This window comes from Danio rerio, chromosome 5 (genome assembly GCF_052040795.2).
Source record: "Danio rerio strain M-AB ecotype USA chromosome 5, GRCz13ab, whole genome shotgun sequence".
Lineage (NCBI taxonomy): Eukaryota > Metazoa > Chordata > Actinopteri > Cypriniformes > Danionidae > Danio > Danio rerio.
In genome coordinates, this window is record NC_141025.1 from 39,454,884 (window position 1) to 39,479,197 (window position 24,314).

Here is a 24,314-nt window from a genome sequence, read left to right on the forward strand (position 1 = left end):
TGTGTGTGTGTGTGTGTGTGTGTGTGTGTGTGTGTGTCAGCTGGGTTTATTCCGGGTACTCTCCTCCCACAGCCCAAAGACAAGCAAGTTAGTTGAACTGAAGATTCTGAATTGTCCCTCCCGACTTCTGTGTAAGAAAGACTATAAAGATTACTGGTTCTTTTCATGAATATGACCATATTCTGGAATGGCATTAATAACAAAACAAACAAACAAATAAATAAAAAAATAAATAGACATGATGATATATAATATGATGAACAGATGTTTTGCCTCTGCAGTTATGAGCAGTTCGTTTTAGAAACCTGGTTTAAGGATGAAACTGACCTTTGCACTGAACATGTTTGGTTAAACACAGCAGGGTTAAACATTAGAAGGAATTTAAAGTCAAACACTAGATTATTCCCTGCTTCTTCATTCCAGTTTGGGCTGTAGATCAAACAACAAAAGCTTCCTTTGGTAATTTGCTTTTAGAGTTTCTTAAAATGCTATTCTTGCAGTAATACTTAAGTAGTATTAGTAGTTTAAAATTACTAGTAGTTTAGTATTACTGTTTACTGAATATTTTATACATGTATTTAGCACAGATCTGTTCTCACTGTTGGTAAACACCTAAGTTATTCCACAACATTTACACATATACTTCTTTAACACATTGAGTTTATGTAAAACTCATTTGAAAACTCCCTTTTCTTTGTAGAAGGAGCAATAGCGCACTCTAGAGGCTGACACTACACACTCTCCATTTGTTTCAGATCCCAATATTTCTGACATCAGAATGTGACCCTTTTTCTGTCCTTCTGAACCCAGTTAGCCTACAGCAGATATGGAGAGGATAACACACTGTGCTCACACTGCACTCCTTATCTTCACCCCTTTACTCATCTTGTCCATCACATCTGTTAGAAGCATTTTTATTTGATTATACTCAGAAATCAAGTACATCCGTGTAAGTTAGTAGGTGACCTACCTAGTGGTTATGAATATATGTGTGGAGGATTAATACAGTTCACGTCCATCCAACCACATTCTGCTCGCAGTGCACTGGTCTCTGGAAATGGTGTTGCTGGGCAACCCATTCACAGCAACTACAGTCTCTTATGGGGAGTAGGGCAGGTGGAGCGTACCATCGCTGCATTTGGTGAGGGGGATACATGATGATGATAAGCCATATTTAGCTATCCTCCTCCATGATGTGCAGACCAGTTTTAATGGGCACAGTTGTAGATGTAAATGAAAATAAATAAAGGACAGTTTAGATGTTCAACCATGGCAGTACAGCATTAGCAACAATCCGAATTTTAATGGGGCCAATAAGCAAGTGCACAGTAGTGCAAAGTATAATCTGTCTGTGCTCCTCCCATCAACTTGTAATTATAGCAGGTGTAATTAGGAGTGTGTCTCTGGTGGGTGGCAGCTTATGTCTCTTGAGAGAAAGTGTGCATTGCATTACTGTCTGCTCTTACAGGGGAATTTTAATTACAGATCCAAGTCAGGGGTTTTTAAACGTAGGCCCGGGGAGGGGACCCCCACGGGGCAATACGGAAGTTTTATGGGAGCTGGAAAAAAAGTCAGGAGAAACAGTCTACTAGAATAAAAAAAAAATTGAATTTACATTTAAGGTGACATGGTGGCTCAGTGGTTAGCACTGTCACCTGGTTTGAGTCCCGGCTAGGTCAGACAAAATTTCTGTGTGGAGTTTGCATGTTCTCCCCGTGTTGGTGTGGGTTTCCTCCGGGTGCTCCGGTTTCCCCCCACAGTCCAAAGATATAGGTGAATTGGGTTAACTAAAAGTTGACCGTAGTGTATGTGTGCATGAATGAATGTGTGTGTGCTTCTCTTAATACTGGGTTGCAGATAGAAGGGCATCTGCTGTTTAAAACATATGCTGGATAAGTTGGCGATTCATTCCACTGTGGCGACCTCTGATGAATAAAGGGACTGAACCGAGGGAAAATGAATGAATTAAATTTACATTTAAGAAATAAATGACTAAATTTAAAGTAATTCATATTATATATAATTATTAAAGTAAAAAGTTTTAAAGAAAAAAATTAACATTTTATTGTTATAGACATGTATTAGTAAACAAGAAACAAATAAATGATGAACTAATAAATTAATAAAGAAACAAGCAAAAAAAAAAAAAAAAAACTGGGGCCAAAGAATCAAATAGGCTTACAGTAATTATTAAATCATTATTACAATGATATGAATAAATAAGATTCAAAGAAAAAATACACACATTTATGTAAATATAAATAAATAAACAGGCTACAATGTGTGAGTTAGAACAACAAAAATGTAACTAGCCTATATGTTTAATAGACTGTAAAACTTTTTTTTTTGCATTAGGATGGTGATTCTTTCATGATATAATCATATTCGGGGTGCAAGATTGAAACTTGAGCTTGGGAAAGTGTGAGGTGTTTCTTGGGAAATTCTGGTGTCATTTTGTATTTGTACTTGTACTTGTATTTGTACATGGAAAAAATATTAAGGTGTTGATTTTTGGTATCTTTGCATAAATGCCATACAGTGTTGCCATGCACACATATTATAAACAACTTCAGTCGTTCATTTGCTTAACAGTTTAACATTTTGTTTAATTTCTTTTTCATCATAATGTTAACATTTTAACTGTTTTTGGCCAAAGCACGTGGTGACCAACATGGGCTACAATTCACACCCACTCCTACTAACCGAACAACACTATAAATAAAGATAATTTTTTATGAATAAATAATTATCAGCTCTGCCATATTTCTAAGGGAAAGTTGCTTGTTTTGCGTTTATTTTTCACACAACAGTGTGCTTTTAGCGAGATCTGGCAACACTCCGCTCAGCAGCGCATTCATGTAGTCACTGACCAGCGCGTAGGGGGAATTCAGCAGAATGTCCCTGTCTTCTCAAGAGCATTTATATGTCATTCACGGCAAACATCAACACTGAGTGTTACAGAGTAGTGAGTTTGCACATCTGCTGAAAGAACTGATATCTGTCGTCCAGCGGCCCGAAGTCGAAAGTGAGGTGCTGTTCACCCCCCTGAGCCGCGGTTTGGCGGTGCAGCTCCGCGCTGCAGTGGTACATTCGCAATAAAATGGGTGTGGTTGAATCGCGCATATGTGATGCTACGTGTTTCTGCTGCAGACTCAATGATTTCATGTGGGACTGAATTGACAGCCGAGCGAGCGCAGATTATTTCAATTATTTAGAAAAACAACGGTACTCTTGTTTATGTTGAATCCACCCCGCCTCCTGTTCTGGCACAGTCACGTTTGAACTGATGGATGGGTTGTATGCTTCTCCGGAGAGATAGCCAAGTCGATTTTTGGGGTACTTTATTCTGACTTCTTTGAAGGGCCACGGGGTGTCTCGTGTTTTAGTGAATTGGTCATTTCTTGGACGAGGAGCGACGGTTAAAACGAGGAGACAAAAACGAGAAGACGGAGGAAGAAGAACCTCGGGAGGAAAGAGGCGAGGATCGGGCAACGCAATATAAAGACAACGACATAATCTGGAAGCTTTACCCTATTTGGACTTATAACATATGTCGCTAATTATAGGCAGGGCGCAAAATACGTTTGTTTTTTTTCCCTAAAAGAGAAGTGTGCTGAAATCAGGAATACGGTGGAAAAGGCTTCCTGCTATTCTCTCGAAGCGTTCAGAGGGCGACATGGTGGTTCCAGACTTGATGATAACACATTTTTGATTCGTTCATACATGAAGCACACTGTCGTCGAGGCCTAACTGTAGCACCAGGAAAGAGGCGACAGTATGCGGTCGGAGTCCTAATCATTTTCCAGCCGAAAAATTGCCCAAGAATTACTTCCGACACCCACTCCAGCATTCCACTCACTTTACTGTACGCGGAGACTAAAGCCACACTGCAAGATCAAAAGGTAACGTTATATTCTATTGCAATGTTCCGTGACCCAATGAGACATGTAGAACAGTAGGAGTGGATCAGTTGGATTAGACTAGATTGTTCATTTGTAATGTGCATTTGAGGTTTTTCTAGTTTTGGCATCAAATCCCACCACTGGATTTGGTATTTATTATGATTATCATAAAGGTGTATATCACATTACATCTGAATTTAAAGGTGCAGCATGTCTCATGATTTCAGCCGTGAGTCGTGAACTGATGGAGCAAAAGCCTCCTGTCCTGTGCAGCCTCCAGCGCTTTGCTCACTCCACAGCTGATAATGGCAAGCTGTTTTAACATTACCAATCAGCAGTGGTGTGAAGTAACAAATTACAAACACTCAAACTACTGTAATTGGGTAGTTTCTTTTCACAGAAACTGTAATTTACTAAGTAGGTATGAAAATGTGTACTTTTACTTTTTCTTTAGTACATTTTACTGCAGTATTTACTTTTACTCCACTACTTTCCTTCAACCTGCTCTCACTACTTTAATTTTTTTCTGTCTATGGGGATTGGAAAAATCAGTCCTGCAATTCCTGTCCAATCAAATCACACATAGAAGGTAAATCGCATCATAATGTACCACCTCAAGACATGGGAGATTTATAATTGCAGCAAACTGTTTGGAAGGATTAAAAGTGTCTAAGAAGACATCTAAAATTTTTACACACAATGACCCAGAGACTGAACAGTAGAGACTGAAATGGCCTTAAACTCCAGCAGGCACAAGACTTCAACATTATGTTAAAGTTCAACGTTGTGGGGACGCTGCGTTTTGTTTGGAAATGAAAATAGGTTTGACGTCAGAACTCAACCTCTGGCCAACATCAATGTCCAACTTAAAATCAACCAAATATCAACGTCTAAGGATGTTACAGCTTGACGTTGTGTGGACGTTACCACTATGACATCTATTAGATGTTGGATTTTAGTTGCCATACCTGACGAGAAATGTCAGTATTTGACGTCAATAAGAGTTAAGATGTTGGCTCGATGTTGGATTTTGGTCACTTTCCAACACAACCTGAAATCAATCACACGTTATTTGACATTGTTATTGGTAATCAAATTAACGTTGTCCTTAGACGCTGACTAGACATTGAATTTTGGTTAACTGACGTCACAAGCTGAATCTAACCTAATATTAACATCTTCTGATGTTGTGTGTCTGCTGGGCAATAGCTAAATGCACTGCAGAATGTTACGTTTCCACACATCCACAAATACCATGGAAACGCATCAGCTTTTTACAGTGTAATGCTCACAATTCACTACTCTTGAGTACTGTTGAAAGATCTGATTTTTACTCATACTTTGAGTAATATTTACAACAGATACTTTTACTCTACTTGCACTACATTTCTTGGCTAGTAATGGTACTTAAGTATATTTTTTCCAGTACTCTTTACACCACTGCCAATAAGCTACCAATAATAAGTCACATAGTGACTAGTGTAACTTTTATTTAGATGCAGAGCTTATTAGATACCGTTCACTACCTTTACGCATTACAGTTTTAACTCTTCATTAGGTACCAATGCTTATTTCTTGCTTACCCCAAAATGAAAAGTGTTGTTAATTACTTACCCTTATGTCCTTCCCAATCAGTAGCTGTGTTTTCATTTTGGAGATGTGGATAAAAAACAGTTAATGGAAATGCCAAGATGCGCATCAATTTTGAAAATGCGCATAACTAAGTAGGATAAACTTTTTATTCCATAAGAAAAGATGCGCATAAACTGTTGATGGAAACACTTTTACCGAACAAATTCCAGTATGCGCAATAAAAAACGTCATGTGATTTTGTCATAACAGGTCATGTGATGATAAAAATGTTGGTGAGTGGACAAATCAGCAGGCTGACTGCATTTGTAGAACATATAAAACGTTGTTTTGGTCATTCGAAAACGCCTTGACCGTTTCAGTATTAGTGTTATTTTATTATTAATTACCTCCAGAAGAGCGTCTGCAATCCGTGTCTCACACCTTCAAATGCCACCATGCGTTTTTTGTGTTTTGTCGGCACTTGTCTTCTGAGGAAGTAATTTATTCAATATGGAAAAGATTGAAGCAGCTTATCCTACCTCAGTAAATTCCATTTTAACTTTTGATATTTGGCGCCAGTTTATAAGGAAGTGATGATTTGGTTCTCTTTGACTCATTGGATGGAAACGCTGCTTTATTTGCACGTCTTTCATGCGATATTCTAGGTTTGCACATAAATTAAATTCACATCTTTGGATGGAAACATAGCTAGGGTGAGATTTTTGTTAGTCATTGGAATACCAAAAAATCCTCAAAACAGACTTCAGGCCTTCTGTGGTTCAAAATTATCAAGTAATGAGAATACTTTTATGCAAATATAAAACAAAAATAATGACATTTTTCAACAATTTCTTCGCTTCAGTGTCAGTATATTGCGCACACTCACAAGAACTATGCACTGATGTACCCCATACCAACCACCTTGAATATGTCAGGACCCTTGCTGACTGGAGGATGTGGAAGATCTCAGATTTCGTGTTAAATATCTTAATTTGTGTTATAAAGATGAATGAAAATCTTGATCAATTAATAACATACTTTTAATTTTTGGGTGAACTAGCCCTTTAATTCAGATATAATCTCATCTAATCCAGTGTTACCAGTACTCATATGTATTATAAGCTAGTGACTAGGCATGGGACGATAACTGTTTTCAAGGTATACTGCAGTTTGAAAAAGTCCAGGTTTTAAAACCCCCAAAATGTTCTGCTTTACCATTCTTATGGTATATGTATGATTTTTTTGTTTTTGTTTTTTTGGACAACAGTATCTCCAGTGGAAAGGATCTACAAAGATGCCATTTTAAATTGTAAAGAAATCAGTGTTTTTGAAACTAATGAAGACAGCAGAAGTCAATGATTTATATGAATTATTTAGTCTGACATGTTTAATATTCTAAAATATTTGAAATGTTTCTCAACATAAAATATGTTGTGTTAAAGGGAGAAAAAAAGTGTTTTGCCTAGACATATAAAAAGAATACATTTTAGAGCAGTAATCACAATACTATGAAACCATGACATTTTTATACAAGGTTATCATACCGGCCCATGCTACTAGTGGCTGTTTATATGTACCTAATACATTTAAGATCTTACTGATTAAAAAAGGAATCCATATGTATTTTACAGTACTGCTTTGTATGTATGTACTTATCATGGTCATTATATAAGCTGGGTGATATCTACCTCCTGAACCTAACCCATCTCTTTACTTAATATAACCCAGTACTTTCTTAGATATACTTTAAATTAGTGTGACATATAGGGCTGCACTAATATGCTAATTAAATAAACAGCGTTTTATTGTTTTCTGAAATGTCCAAATGTATTCAGGTAAACACTAACAGAATAATTAAATGTGAAATAATACTGAATAGTTTCGTAAAGCTTCGTTTTAAAAACAATTCAATAGAATGAATCATTATACATTTTTCAAAGTGACAAACACCACAATTTCTTATGCCTGAATGTTTTTAAAACCCTCATACAGTTACAGGCCTCAAAAACACTTGCAAAATTATCATGTATAATCTAGACTCAACATTGCAACATTTATGATGTGACTATTGGATGATCACATTGCGATATCAATGCTGAAACAAAAAATTGTGCAGCCCTAGTTACATACAGAACATGTAGTGTAGAATAAAGAGCAACCAAAAAAATTACAATTTGATTAAATAATGTCTTATACAGGAGGTTTTGAGCCTTTTAATACATACAGTTGAAGTCAGAATTATCAGCCCCCCCCCTTTGAATTTTTTTTCTTTTTTAAATATTTCCCAAATGATGTTTAACAGAGCAAGGAAATTTCACAGTATGTCTGATAATATTTTTTCTTCTGGAGAAAGTCTTATTTGCTTTATTTCGGCTAGAATAAAAGCAGTTTTTAATTTTTTTAAAAATATTTTAAGGACAAATTTGTTAGCCCCTTTAAGCTGTTTTTTTTTTCAATAGTCTACAGAACAAATCATCGTTATACAATAACTTGCCTAATTACCCTAACCTGCCTTGTGAACCTAATTAACCCAGTTAAGACTTAAGAGTTAAATGCCTCTAAGCTGTATAGAAGTGTCTTGAAAAATATCTAGTCAAATATTATTTACTGTCATCATGGCAAAAATAAAATAAATCAGTTATTAAAGATTAGTTATTTAAACTATTATATTTAAAAATGCGTTAAAAAAATCAGCTCTCAGTTAAACAGAAATTGGGGAAAAAAATAAACATGGGGGCTAATAATTCTGACTTCAACTGTATGTAGTGCAAAACATGGAAAGTTTATCTATTTTACAAGTTTGGTAAAGACATGCTGGTTTACTCTGAAACTTTGCATTCTTGATTTTTACAAGCCACCAGTCCATCTGTAATGCCAATTCAGTTCTTCAGTAACTGTAGCCAACAAGAGTAATTACCAGTTTCTTGATTAGCTGGAGGTTTAGTCAAATTAACACTCTTTGCAGGTGACTAAAGATTTGCAGGCACTTTTTCACTCGTGTGCATGCTTCTGAATTATCAGATGCTCCACTTCTCATAAGTTCTGCAGCGTTTGTTAAATTATTACCAAGAAAGCTATCCCAATAATTTAGTGAAGAATAAATCTTAGGGATTATATATTGGTATTAAAACAGGAACAGATCAGCATAAATGGATATACTAAAATTAGAAGAAATTAGAAGGCAATGGCAGGGGCATCGGACGGATGCTAAAATCCTCAAGAAATCAAAACTAATCATATGGTTTTGTTAGCTGACATTGCCAGTTTTGTGGTGAAAACTTCATCTGTGCATGTCATTAAAACAACACAAATATTTGTTCGCCTGTTTAGTCTTTAATAAAATGTGAAAATGCACTTTCTGCTTGTTTTCAGTTTAATTATCAGATTACGTGATTTTGAGTTAATGGACGTGGCCAATAAGCTTAGAATCACCAAGAGGCGACACTCAATAGAACATTCCATTGCAACAGCAGCGCCCAGCAACAGTCTACCATTTTGGAGTGAAAGTGATCGGCTGTCCATTGGATCTTATTGCTGCCGTGATGGCAAGCTGCTGCTTTGTCTTTTAATTATTTATTTCAAAAGTGCATTAAAGATGAGATACATCCTGAAAGACGACAATAGAACACTTAATATCACAATTATCAGCACTTTTAATACTTTATTTTACAGACTTGTAATATGCTGTTGTTCTATGGGGTATATGCCGAAGCATGCTAATAGGACTTTTTATTTGCCATTAACCTGGGTTAAGCGCTTCAGGCAAATTGAATGGCAATGCAAAATTCGGTGCGTTTAAGGTCTGTTTTCTTTAAAAAATCAGCGATCTCCACTAGCTGAGTGATATCCGATTTAAAGTGGGTCTCAGATTGTACAAGAAGCACTACATTAAATTACATTTTCACCGCCATATCTTTATTATATGAGCATTTATTTTACCCCAGTATATTCAATGGAGCTTCTGCGTTAGCCTGCCGATTCTGAAGGGCGCGTGCAAGTAAACGGCTTTTTGTCTCGTTTTATGCTTGAGCAACTAAATAAATGCTAAAGTTTATTTAACTAAATATATTTTAATGACATTACAACATCGATGCTGTATAAGGAACCGTACAAAATGGAAAAAGTTCACAATAACAGGTCACCGGAAGTGTATCAGCATGGAAACAGCACTAGCTCGGCATATACCCTATTGGAATTTTCATTCCAAAACAGCCACTGCGCCATCTAGTGGCTGTTTCCCAAATCGCACTAGATTGTTTGGTGATTCTATGCTTTTTGGCATGTCTAATATGCTTAACTACGCTGGTTCAACTGTCAGTTTTAACAACAAACAGAAATAGTGAGCAGGAGGTGTCTGTTATGTTGTAATGTTTTCTGAATGAAATGCCTACCTTACTACATCCATTCAGCCTGTGGTAGAAAAAAACAAGCCATGCCCACTGCTTGTTTACTATTCGGTTTCTCTAGGAACTGCATCACAATATACAAAAATAACGATTGCAGGTTCGGGTTTATGGTCACTTAAAAGATGGAACAGAGTTACAGAGGCACTTGTGTAGAGAGGGGCCCAAAGCATGGGGGTATAGAGTGTATTTAGCGTGAAGGGCCCAGAATCTGTTGCAACACTTGAGTGACTACAAGTCCTCTTTTAGAGACTATAAAAAATGTCCGGCCAGGATTTCTAAATCTCATCAAATGTCTAGGATTTTTATTTTTTTTGGCTTTCTACACTCGTCATTAATTGTATCAGTTTTTGCATTACCTTTACATTTCTATTTAGGCCACACCTTGTCGCGTGCCATCATTGGTTGATAATGTATGTGCGCAAATATCTGCCACTGTGTCTCAATCCCTCAGCACCAAGGCAACAGCCAAGAGAGAGTAGCAGCTTTTACCTGTCAGTGGGCGTCACATAACTGATTAGCATATTTTCGAATATTTGCTCTTTAATATTTCATCAGATTTTTACATTTTACATTATCTAATTGAAACGAAAGGGTTTGTAAAAGGTGTCACAGAAAATAAAAAAATATATATATTCCACTGGTGTGACACGGTGGCTCAGTGGTTAGCACTGTCGCCTCACAGCAAGATTATTGCTGGTTCGAGTCCTGGCTAGGTCAGTTTCCATTTCTGTGTGGAGTTTGCATGTTCTCCCCGTGCTGGCGTGGGTTTCCTCCGGTTGCTTGGGTTTCCCCCACAGTCCAAAGACATGCAGTATAGGTGAATTAAATTAACTGAATTGGCCGTAGTGTATGTATACGAACGTGTATGGATGTTTCCCAGTAATGGGTTGCAGCTGGAAGGGCATCCGCTGTGTAAACCATGTGCTGGATAAGTTGACGGTTCATTCCACTTTGGCAACCCCTGATGAATAAAGCATTTGAATGAATGCATTGAATGAATACATTTATCAAGTATTTAAAAGCCCACCACACCACACCACCCCATCCCACAAAATAGAAATATGTTCACCCTAACCAACAACTGCTGACTAGTTGATATATATAAGAATGACAAATCCTTACATAAAATACTAGGCCAAATTTGACCAGATAATGACAAACATGTTAGTTTAATAAAGGATACATGTTAAAACAGCTTGCCATATGCATATATCAATATGGCAATAGAGAGAATGTAAACCGTGCATATGTCTGTTGTTCTAGGCATGGACGATCTGACTGAAACACAAACGTCAACCATGTGATCAAACAAATGCACGTTTTGCAGCTGTCTTTGTCACAGGTTGAAAAGACGTACGGTTTAAATAAACAGTTTAAACAGGTTGCAGGCGAAGTAGTGGTGCAGTAGGTAGTGCTGTCGCCTCACAGCAAGAAGGTCGCTGGTTTGATCCTCGGCTCAGTTGGCGTTTCTGTGTGGAGTTTGCATGCACCTCTAGGTGCTCCGGTTTCCCCCACAGTCCAAAGACATGCGGTACAAGTGAATTAGGTATAGGCTAAATTGTCCATAGTGTATGAGTGTGTGTGTGAATGTCGGTGTGGATGTTTCCCAGAGATGGGTTGCGGCTGGAAGGGCATCCGCTGCGTAAAAACTTGCTGGATAAGTTGGCGGTTCATTCCGCTGTGGCGACCCTGGATTAAAAAGGGACTAAGCCGACAAGAAAATGAATAAATGAATGAACAGGTTGCAGTTTCAGGGAAAGCAGTGGCTGTGCTCACAGTAGCAGTAAACGTTACTTTAAAGATTATGTTCTCATTTTTATTCGCAGTATTCAGAGTGAACAGTGATATTTCACTACATTGAGCTGTAGCTGTGGGTTAACTGTACTTATGTGTATGCTTCATGCTAAAAGAACTAATTTAATTAAATCAACTGAAATCCAGTGACAATTGTAAGTATTGGTGTGTTTTTGGTTTGGTTGTAAGTATTGGTTTGAATGTTGATTATTTAAGTGAAATTGTTTTCAGGCTTCGTGTCGGGCTTTGTCGACGTGATGATGCAACAATTTCTGTTTCCACTGCTCATCTGTATAAAAATGCCTGTAAATGTAAATGTAAAACATTTAACCTGTTTTATAGTGACGGAGAAAACATTTGCTTTCCCTGAACCGGTGGCCTTGTTATGCTCTCAATTTAGTGCTCGTCAGCTGACAGCCCCCTTCAGTCATGTTTAATGTATGAAGTCGTATTATTTTACATAGTGCTGACAATATTATTACAGCAAAGAAGAAAAAAAACTGTTGGGTTATAAATAGGTAATGTTTGACCCTGAGGCTATTTCCAAGGCACATTTAGTCCACCTGATTTCAAACACTTCACATCAGTCCAGAAGGCATTATGATGAACTGCTATGATAAATAACCCTGCCTTGATTAAAGCAATAGTTCGCCCCCAAAAAAGATTTGTTTAAAGTTTACTCGCTCTCATGTCATCCAATTTGTTGGTGAAATTAGTCTTCAGTACAAAATTCTCATGAATAATTTTAGTTGAATGTGTGGTTCTTAGGGATTCGCAGAATGCTACATCAGTGGCTACTGGCACTTTGGGAGTAAAAAAATTAAATACTTGTGACTGCTGCATTGATACATTGAGGTCTTATCAAGCAAACTGACCTGACCTTGTTTGTTTAAGAAATTATCTTATTACCTTATATATATATATATATATATATATATATATATATATATATATATATAACCAGTTCTGTCTGGTTCTTGAATCTGATTGGCTGATAGCTGTGCAAATATTCTGCAAATAACAGCACTTGTCCAACCTTTTACCCTTCACCCTTGTGTATTACACCGCCCACATACAGCGACAAGCAGAAGACACTCTACAGTTTGACAAATATTGCAAATATTGTTTAAATTGCAGCAAGGATAGTGCCTATTTTCAATTATTTATCATTTCTGAGAGACAGTGTGTTGGCAACCATTAGCCTGTCGTATCAAGCAGAGCAAAGACAGTTGACTTTTTCATCCACAAGATAGCGACAGAGACATCATAATAAGTTCTTAGAGGAGAAAAAACGCGTAATTTCTAACTACAGCTGATCCAATCATTATTAAACAGGTAAATGACATTTTAAGTTGACCTCTCTCTTTTGATGTTGTAGTGCTGTATTTATACCATAGTAATTGTAGTGTATTAAGTGTGAGATGGACTTAGATATCAGGATTGTGTGTATTTTGTGTTGGCCACTCCTTGTAAAACCCTGAGTTAACCTTTTTGGTTGGCCATTTGTTTATTTCTAATGCGTCTCCTGTTTTCGTTATTGCAGACTAGTTCAGTTAAAAGAAAGAAAGAGGAAATAGTTGCATATGTTTAGCGTTTTTTCTTATCGCAAACACAACAGTAATCTAGTAGTGTTAGCGTTGCTTTGGCTTTTTCAGGGATAATTATTGTGGTCTCCAATTACAACAGAGAAAAACTGGGAAATCTCTGTAGACTGATGGCTTTTCATGGTGTTTAGCCTTATAATCCTAAAATGTCAGCAAAATTGCTTGTTTTGTCATCACTTTAGACATTACACTAGAGAATCATTCAAAGACTAGCTCTAAAATGATGTTGGTGAAGTAGTAGCGGTTTCTGCTGTTCTGACGTCATCTGCAGATGTGAATGAATGGTGGCAGAAAGTAGTTCCTCATTCAAAAAGGGTTTTAGATTCTCCATGTTTGATTATCTTTTTTATATATACTATTATGCCATCGAACTGTTGTATAAACGCAATATCACATGAGTAGCGGTATGATGTGGCTGTATATAGTCTACAGCCACATTAGGGCTTCGCAATATATCGTTTTAGCATCATTATTGCTACTACAATCTCAGTACATGCAATGTGGAGTCAGGTTTCAGTCCAGAACACATGAGAATTTAATATTCATTTCAGTTTAACCATAGTGTAAGTGTATCAATTGCTTGTGTTTTTAAGGCCTGCGTAAACCTTTTAAGCGAGACATTTGGACACAAGGAATTATTACGTGTGTAGCTTTAACAAAGATGAATTATATTTAATTATTTAAACAATGAGAACTATACTTTATTGTACATGCGGTTAGTTTATTTTTGTACCTGTATACTGTTAGACTTTTTCATTTGCATATTTACTCTATTTCTGTTTGTAGTTTGTTTATTATATTTTATACGGATGCACTCCCCTACAAAATCATCCCAGTCAATCTAAAATTGAGTTAACTAAGTTATCTTGTGAAATATCACAATGTAAATTGCAGAAAATCAAAATATTGCAACTTAAGCTTTTTCAATATTATGCCATTGATAGTTGTATACATTCTGCTGATGAAAATACATCTTGAAAGCCTTGAGAGTGAGTAAATTTAAAGCAAATTTTAATTTTAATCTGCGAATTTTAATGACCTGAAGGGCTTTCAGTCATCTACAGAAAATCAGTCAAGATTCCTCATATCTAAGCCATATATTGAATTGATAGGTTATGTAACATTATACAGTTGGTCAGAATTATTAGCCCCCCTTTGATTTTTTTTTCTTCTTGTTTAATTATTTTCCAAATGATGTTTAACAGAGCAAGGAAACTTTCACAGTATGTCTGATAATATTTTATTTTATTTTATAGAAAGTCTTATTTGTTTTATTTAGGCTAAAATAAAATCAGTTTTTAATCTTTTAAAAACCATTTTGAGGTCAAATTTATTAGTCCCTTTAAGCTATTTTTTTTAATTGACTACAGAACAAACCATCATTATACAATGACTTGCCTAATTACCTTTACCTGCCTAGTTAACCTAGTTAAATTGGGGATAAACAGGGGGCTAATAATACAGGGGGGCTTATAATTCTGACTTCAACTGTATATTATAGCAGTGCTGCTTCTTTCTCTGTGATGGACTGTGAAAGTTTTAACGTGACTTATGTAGCTTTCATTCTCTTTGTCTGGAGATTTCACATAGGTTGGCTCTTATATATATGGCTTGATTTTTTTCAGCCTGCTGTGGTGTTGTGTTAGTGTTGTGTTTATGCTCTCTAATAAGTATGCATTCTATAGAGGTAATAACAATAATGTTTGCATGCGTTTCTCACAGGTCTCATCAGCCTTGATACAATAGTCAGATCTGTGTGGTTGTTTGTAACATGAAAACATGCAAAGTATAACTGTAAATAATGGCCAAAAGACAATGTGTCTGGTTGATGATTTGTGACATATTTGACTGTGTAAACAAACAAATGCAAACCCCTGTGTGTATTTGTGTGCCAATTTGAATGTGTAAAAACTCCTGCAGGATTTAGGTCAGGCAAACTTCTCCATCTGACGTTTTTATTTACCACCCATTAAAGTCCTGATCTCATTTCTGATTTTGAACGGCTTTCAGAGCAGTAATCCTATTAAATTATGGATTTTTAACCAGATTTTACCAGATTAGAGATTATGTCATACTTGTGATCTAAACCCTGCAGCACATCTCTGCTTTGAAATTATCACACACATCATTTAAATGCGATAAAATCCTGTTTGGTTACATTTTGTAAAACCAAAAGTGAGATTTATTTAAAAAACAGTAATGATAATTTTAAATAGCAATGGAGCTGTTTGGTTTGCTTGTCAAACCTACAACCCTCTGTTAATGCATTGATGAAATGAACAGTTGGATGTGCCAAAACTTTCTTCAGTTAAACAAAGAGAAAACTGTGAGTCATTACGTTTGGGAACAGAGATGAGGTTCTCAAGGTGAATGCGTACCTTGGCTCTAAGGGTCAAACAACAAAAAATAAGGTCAAGAATCTTGGTGTTACTCTGGAGTCAGATCTGAGTTTCAGTAGTCATGTCAAGGCCGTGACTAAATCAGCATCCAATCATCTCAAAAACATTGCATAAATGAGATGCTTTGTTTCCATTGAGGAGAAACTTGTTCATGCTTTTATGACCAATAGGGTGGATTACTGTAATGGACTCCTCACTGGTCTTCCCAAAATGAGTCAGACAGTTGCAGCTTATTCAAAACGCTGCTGCTGGAATTCTGACCAAAACCAGAAAATCAGAGCACATCACACCTGTCCTCAGGTCTTTACACTAGCTCCCAGTTACATTCAGAATAGATTTACTTGTCTATAAATCACTAAATGGCCTAGCACCTAAATACATCACAGATATGCTCACTCAATACCAACCTAACAGATCACTCAGATCTTTAGGATTAAGTAAATTACAAGTACCAAGAGTTCAGCCAAAGCAGGGTGAATCCGCCTTCAGCTACTACAGTACTGCTGCTGGAATCAGCTTCCAGAAATGATCAGATGTGCTACAGCATTAGGCACATTCAAATCAAGACTGAAAACACATCTGTTTAGCTGTGCCTTTATACTGAATGAGCACTGTGCTACATCTGACAGATCGCACTGTTATGTCTTTCCTTTCTTTTTCATTCTTTTATAACCTGTTTTAACACATTTAATCTGTTATTAATCATTTTTATTATTCGCTTTTATTTTCCTATACTTTTATTCTTGTTTATGTGAAGCACTTTAAATTACCATTGTGTATGAAATGTGCCATACAAATAAACTTGCCTTGCCTTACAACGCTCTGTGGTTTTCAGCTGGGTTCGACAGGAGTGCACTGTAGTGTCTGTTGCTATTCATATGTCCTTTTTAAACCCACAGGTGTCTGAGGAGGTGAGAGAGGTCAGAGGGTAAAGGCTAAAGGTCATTTCAAGATGAGTGAGCTCGAGCAGCTTCGTCAGGAGGCTGAGCAACTGCGCAATCAGATCAGAGTGAGTGCCAGAGCTCATAATGCTCAAATACATTGATCTTCATTACTCATTGTGCTGAGATCTTCATCACCCTGGGGTGCATTTCCCAATAGATCAAGATTTGTTGTTAAAAATACAGTTTGGCAATTTTGTGTGTCCTGAATGTTTTAACAATCATTTGCAAACAGTTTTGCAATCTTGTGTGGTTGGAACAACACTCTTAGACACAAAGGTATGAGAGCTTTCACTGGAGTGGTACCTTTTCAGAAGACACACATTCATAAAGAGTCCATATTGGTACCTAAGAAGCATATATCTGTACCTAAAAATTTTAAAAGGGACACTTTTGTACTTTTTAGGTACTAATATGTACTCTTGAGGTATTAATAGGGACCCTTTAGGTACAAATGTGTAGCTTTTGAAAAGGTACCACCGTCGTGACAGCTCTCGTACCTTTATTTCTGAGAGTGTACAATACTAGACCTGTAGTTAGAAGCATAGTTCCTGGCTGTGTTCTATTTTGAGTTATCTCCCCTATGCCCTATTAATTTCAAACACTTCACTAATATCATGGCAAATTCAAATAAAGACTTTCAAATAAAGACTTACAAGGTTTACTTCCAAAAAGATTTTATTCTTTGCAAAGAACAGGTCTGACAGTCATACAGGAACACCAGTTGCTGCAGAGTGTGACACACACGCTAGCCAGATACCAGGTTTTATCTTCTTTCCCCTGCTTCAAGGCCCACTTCGTCACAGTTGACTCCCTGTTCTCTTTAGAGCATTAGATTTTAGAGCCAAGATTTACATCTATTAAATGCATATGTTTAAAAGCAGATGACCACCGTCTGAATGACCCTTCTTGTAAAATTTGTTCTTGTGATATCATCTTTATAAAGGTATATGTTTTTTTAAATATATGATGCTTATAGTGAGAAAGAAGTTTTAAAGAAATTAATGTTTTAGGAATAATTCAAATAAATTTTCCATTAAATTTTCCAGATATGAAAGATTATAGTTGTCTTGCTTACATTGATTTAATTTGCTCTCAAAGTTTTTTTGCTGTTTAGTTTACTGACCTTCAGATTGACAGTCGTGGGCCCTTCTTAATTCACGGCGAAAACATTTATTTTGCAAATTTTAACATAGCTGTGGTTCGTTAAGAAAGGTAGCTTTTTTTTTTTTTTTAATTTACATTACAGGTGAAGTACTTACTTGAATTTTTTTCTTTTTGAAATATTTCCCAAATGATGTGTAACAGAGCAAGGAAAAATGTACAGTATGTCTGATAATACTGTTTTCTTCTGGAGAAAGTCTTATTTGTTTTATTTTGGCTAGAATAAAACAGGTTTTACATTTTTTATGAACCATTTTAAGGTCATAAATTATTTAAGGTCATAAATTATTTGCCTCTTTAAGCACATTTTTTCAACTGACTTCAGAAAAAACCTTCGTTATACAATAACTTGCCTATTTACCCTAACCTGCCTAGTAAACGTAATTAACCTAGTTAAGCCTTTAAATGTATGGGATGGGGGGGTTGGGGTAATAATTCTGACTTCAACTGTATATACAATTCTGCAGTGTTTTGAGTACACTGTTAAAAATAGAAGTAATGACTGTAATTAGTAAAAATGAGTAACTATCATTAAAAACCACTACACTTTTAAAAATAGTTAAAAAAATTACACTGTTGTAAAATAGAATTTCTTGAATGTCTAGTTAGCAAATAAACAAATTTTATTTTACATGTCATTGTATGGCCATATATCTGATTTGTATATGAGATTATGCTGTATGCTATTGTGAGTGCTTTTATGTCTTGTTTACAACAGAAAATATATGTAATAATTTCAGAAATATTTTTAAAAGAAAGCTAATGTCCTCTTTTAATAAAGCATGGTAGGGAAAAGGTTGACCAAGGCAAGCAAACAAACTAATTGTTTAATACTTAAACAAACCTAAGCTAATGCATAATTACTTAAACTCTTACATTATATATATATATATATATATATATATATATATATATATATATATATATATATATATATATATATATATATATATACTCATATATGATATATATATATATATCATATAAATCCACACCACTATAGAAATTTTGCATTGTAAATAACATGGTTGAGACTATGGAACTCTGACAGAGTTCGAGAAAGTCTTGTCAATACAATGTTTATTTCCTGAATGATGCATTGTACTATGGTAGTTCAGCGACATATTACTGTACGTCAGTGTTTGGGAAATGCACCTGTGTCAATATCTATCGCCATATTATCATTTACAATATCCCTTTCATCATGTAATGCAGTAATATCCTTAATGTATCATATCACAGCTAAATACACTTGTATGAAGGTCAACTTATTTTTTTTGGACTGCTTTAGCTCAATCTATTATTAGGGAACTGCAGCAACTGCACATTCCCTAAAGGGCTGTTCACTATAAGAATGATAACCCAGTATAACAATAATTATATTGTTCTGAATTAAAAGAATAGTAGAGTCCTCATTCCAACTATAAGGATAATGGCACAGAGAGGAGTGATATCACTGAAATCTCTTTAAAAATGATCTTTTCCCCACTGATCAGTGATAAACACATTTACAAAGAATCAGATCTTGCTTTAAAGGAGCGCTCCATTTTATTTCGAAGTAGCCTCATTTTACAACTCCCCTAACAGTTGAGTTTTACCATTTTTTAATCTATTCACCTAATCTCCGGGTCTGATGTGAGCACTTTTAGCTTAGCTTAGCATAAATCATTAAATTGGATTAGACCATTAGCATCTTATCATATCAAAAACAGAGTTTTGATAATTTTCCTATTTAAAGCACGGGGGAACAACATGAAAAGTTGCTATTTGCTAGGTTGATATGTCTTTAATAAGGAACTTTGGTGCTGTACCATGGATGCAGCAGGCGCATTGAAATTATACAGTGCTATTACCTGTAACCTAGCTGGGGACTTTTTTTCAGGCGTTGCGTACCATCATTGTACCTTTTGAAGCCAGGGTATGGCACCAAAGTTCTTTATCAAAGCCATAAGCCTATTCAGGATTGTGGTTTTAGAGATGTTTGGGCCCTGTAAACCAGGGGTACTCAAACTTTTGAGCCCGCGACCCTTTAAATAACAACTTCAGTGGCTCGCGACCCCCATTATGCTTAGAGGTGGTTATAAGCATACAAATATTGCACACAATGGTGCACACACACCAACAGAAACTAAATAAACATAAGCATATTGACAACACAAAAACAGTCTTACAACAATATCTTTTTTGATAATCATTATTGATTTGTTTAATTTAATATTAACCTCACTTAATAAGAATGGTGATCATCATGTTTATATGAAAAGACTATTCTTGCTTTAATTTTGGAGAGTTGGAGATCATCCTCCTTGTTCTGTCGTGGCCTTAATTTTTAATGTATGCGAGTGCCAGAAAGGTGTTAAAGTTTAATACTGTACCGTAAAATCAATCTACTGCTCTAACGCTATTGCTGTGATGTGAATCTAGCATAATAACCTCAGGGGTCACAAATAAAATATAATAATTGCTAAAATATGATAATAATAATAGTTTAATAAGATATATGAGATTTTTTTTAAATCACCAAGCGACCCCCTCCCCTCATTGTCCCACGACCCCCACTTTGAGAACCACTGCTGTAAACAAATTTTTTTAAAATGCCATATTGGCTTCCATTAGTACTGGGATATTTTGCCTACTTTAGAAACAGGCCTTACCTCCACCTTCAAATGGTGACAGTACAGCGATTCGGTTAACCTTGTCTTCTGTCCCTCAGGATGCCAGGAAAGCATGCGGAGACTCCACACTTACACAGGTGAGATGAAATTAGATGTATGTGTAATCCTCCAGAGGTCTGTGGCATTGCACTCATGTAGTGTTTGTGCGTGTGGTAGATAACAGCAGGTCTGGACCCAGTGGGGAGGATACAGATGAGGACGAGGCGCACACTGAGGGGCCATTTGGCGAAAATCTACGCCATGCACTGGGGCACAGACTCCAGGTACGTCTGTCCGCTGTCTTCTCATATCTCCTGGCTCGGTTCACACACACACACACCTGGCATCAAAGACAAGCAAAAATGTAAAAGTAGCAGAAGAGTATGATTCAGTGGCTCGTGACTTGGGTTTTTGTTTTGCACATGTCACTGGCACAGTATGCAATGCAATGAACAGGACACACTGACCTGCAAACTATCTTTGTTAGTTAATCATCTAAGCCCACACTACAGTCATAATTGAAATGACTTTCTTTAAAGACTTTGTTTTTGTGTCTGTGTGGACTTGGGAATAGTGCATGTACAGTTGATTTTCATGATTGACATGAAAATGTGAATGTTAAAGATGTATACTGTAGAAATAATAATAATAATAATGAATAATAGTAATTAAAATAAATGTACTCACCCGAGTCAGGTCATCCAAGATGGAGAACATCAAACATGAGCAGCGTCCTAAATGGCATACTATACTCTATGTACTTAAGCACTTACACACTCAACAGCATATCATATGAATGTTTTTTTTAAACTAAACAGATATTCAAACGTTGCCAAATTAGTGAAATAAATGACCAAACTACCTAAGAATACCTGCCATGTGTAGAACCACAATCCCCATCGGGACTCGGGAGACGCTATAAGCACTCTCATAGGAAAATTTTGCTGCATCCCTTCCGCTACGTAAGCAAAGCTGCAGCTGTTGAGTGCTTGAAGTGTCCAACATTCCACACTTCTGTTTACCGGTTGGATAAGGGCATCATCAGTGTAATTACAAACTATTTACACTGTTTATACAACAAAAAGGTGTAGAATAGTGCAGAGATTCTCAACCGGTGGGCCGCAGCCTATTAGTGGGCCTCAGTGATCCTGCAGGTGGCCGCGAGATAATTAAAATGTACCTAAATATTATACTTTAATTATTTAATTTCATTATTAAACAGGTCATATTAAAATAATAGTTGTAATGCCATTTCCCGTTTTCTGTGATTGAACATAATTCAAACTCAGTCACACAAATGTAAAGGTAACAAAGAGGACAGTTATTATAACCAGCTCGCGCGTGCCTCATGTCTGCGACTCATACTGTTTCAGAATTGCACCAGTCCGTCTTTGTGAACAATTCAAAATATCTGCATAGTTGTCCAAGTTAACATCTTGGGGGTGTTTTATAACTGACGCGCCACCGTACAGGAGCGAGACTCGGTGGTGCTTCAGTAGTGAACAGCTGTTCACTGTTCAACGTCCAGCTACAAACCAAACCACCTTCAGATCAATGTTTCAACAGATTGAATTTTTTTTTATGTATTTTACATGTAGGGTTATGGTTAGGTTGTTTATTTTAATGGCTATAGATCAATAGATGAATAGAAATTAGTCTGATTCAAAGCAGCAGCAGCGTTTTTGCCATCTCATGTAGTCCTGTCAGGTTCCTTTACTGAAGAAAAGGCCCAAATACTCTGCAGTTGTAAAGAATAACTGAATTAAAAATTCAGGAGCTTTGAACCGGTCTGAGCATTTTAAAAAAATATTAAAATCTATATTATTATATTTTATATTATATTTAAAAAAGAAATAGTATATATATATATATATATATATACATACATATACATACACATACATACACACACACACACACATACATACATACATACATACATACATACATACATACATACATACAGTAAACACACACACATACAAATGGACAATGTTTTTTTTTTTTTATAAAATAAGGGAATGATAAAAGGCAAAAGAAATGTTTTGCTAATAAATAAAGCTTTAAAATAAAGACAGTCAGTTTAGGCCTTGCAAAAATTTTCGGAGAAAAAAAGTGAGCCTCAATGTGAAAAAGGTTGAGAGCCCCTGGAATAGTGCAGAAGTATGGGATTTGGGACGCACTTAGAGTCTTAGAACATTTAAGAATATCTTCAGCTGAAACTCTGGTTCTTGGTGATTCATAAATCAGAAGTGAACAGTTACTGAAATTCTGAAGAAACTAAAGATGGTGTACAAACAAAACAAAATGATTCCCCTTAATTCCTTATGATAATTTAGAAATCTCAGGAAGCCAAATGTTTGAATTGTCTGAGTTCTCCTGTCGCATAATGACAAAAATGATGATGACATTTAATCACATTTGACATCAGTAATCTTCATGAACAAAAACAGTGCCTTCTTCAAAAATGTGTTAGAGCCCAATCATTTGTAGATCACAGTAACTACAAGAAGTGTATTACAATCTCATTATGGAAGTATGAAAGGATAACTTTATGTTTTTGTTACATTTGTCATTAAAACATTAACCTAAAATGGATAGTTCACATAAATATGAACGTTTACTCAATGATTGCTCGCCCTCAAGTGGTTTTAAACATTTATTAGCTTCCTTTTTCTGGAAAGAATATATTTTGAAGAATGTTCCTACATGTTAAAATGTAATCAAATCAAATACTGTGGAAGTCAGTGGCTACTGGTTTTCATTGTGTGTCCAACAGAAGTATTAAACTCAAACAGGTTTGTGACAAGGATGAGTACATTATTTCAGTTTTGGGTCTACTATACCTTTACAAAATGTATTACACATACAAATGCACATCTAATATGACCTATTACAATAAACATTACAAAACTGTTTTAATATTTATTCATTCATTTTCTTTTCGGCATAGTTCATTTATTAATCTGGGGTCACCACAGCGGAATTAACCGCCAACTCATTCAGTTTTACACAGCGGATGCCCTTCCAGCTGCAACCCATCACTGGGAAACACCCATACACTCTTGCATTCATACACAATTGACAATTTAGCTTATTCAATTCACCTTCTTGCTGTAAGGCGACAGCACTTCCCACTGCACCACCTATTTTAATAGAATACAAATAGTCCTTTATGAATGGGAATTAGAATATACATTTATATAATCACAGCAGTCTCTGGTATTTGATGATCACACTAAACTGGATCATATCCTCAGCAACTGTTAGTGTAGAATAAAAATGAAATACTAAACAACTGGTTTCATATATCTGTCAAGACTTGACAAGTTAATCAACTTTTTGGCCTGCCACCGACCATTTTGCCTGTTGTATTTTGTCTATGATCTGTCCATAACAATACATGTCTGTTTTCTTCTCCTCTCCTCAGGCTTCTTGTTAGTGCCTCACAGGATGGAAAACTCATCATCTGGGACAGTTATACTACAAACAAGGTCAGTAGCTGCATCGTTGTGTTACACGTAATCAGCGTTGGGTACAGAAAAAGTAATTTATTACTTTTTATTTATTACTAATTATATCTTAAAATTTTTATTTACATTACTTTAGAATTACTTTGTCTGAAAAGTAACTTAATTACTCAATAAATAACAGAATTACTTTGAATTGACTCAATAATGAAATTGAATTGGCCCAATACTACTTAAAAAATTTTTATTTTTTTTTATTTTTTATTTTTATTTGAAAAGTTTAAAAAGCATACAAAATACAAATTAAACTATTTAATTTGAATTTTTATTTATTTGAAAGCCTTTTTAGAAAAACATAACACCTAAGAAATGTTAAATATATGTATCAAAACACAACATATTTCAAAG

At 35.8% G+C, this 24,314-nt stretch overlaps 1 protein-coding gene across 2 annotated transcripts in view; it reads left to right on the plus strand.

The window, feature by feature from the left end:
• Positions 1 to 3,143: 3,143 nt before the first annotated feature.
• Positions 3,144 to 24,314, plus strand: part of gnb2 (guanine nucleotide binding protein (G protein), beta polypeptide 2) — a 34,946-nt gene continuing 13,775 nt past the window's right edge. The window contains exons 1-5 of one of the 2 annotated variants that reach the window (XM_087251858.1): positions 3,144 to 3,902; positions 16,577 to 16,686; positions 20,496 to 20,534; positions 20,614 to 20,720; positions 23,867 to 23,930. In XM_087251858.1, the coding sequence (XP_087107984.1) occupies positions 16,630 to 16,686; positions 20,496 to 20,534; positions 20,614 to 20,720; positions 23,867 to 23,930 (267 nt within the window). In that variant the 5' untranslated portion in view covers positions 3,144 to 3,902; positions 16,577 to 16,629. 2 annotated transcript variants of the gene reach the window in all.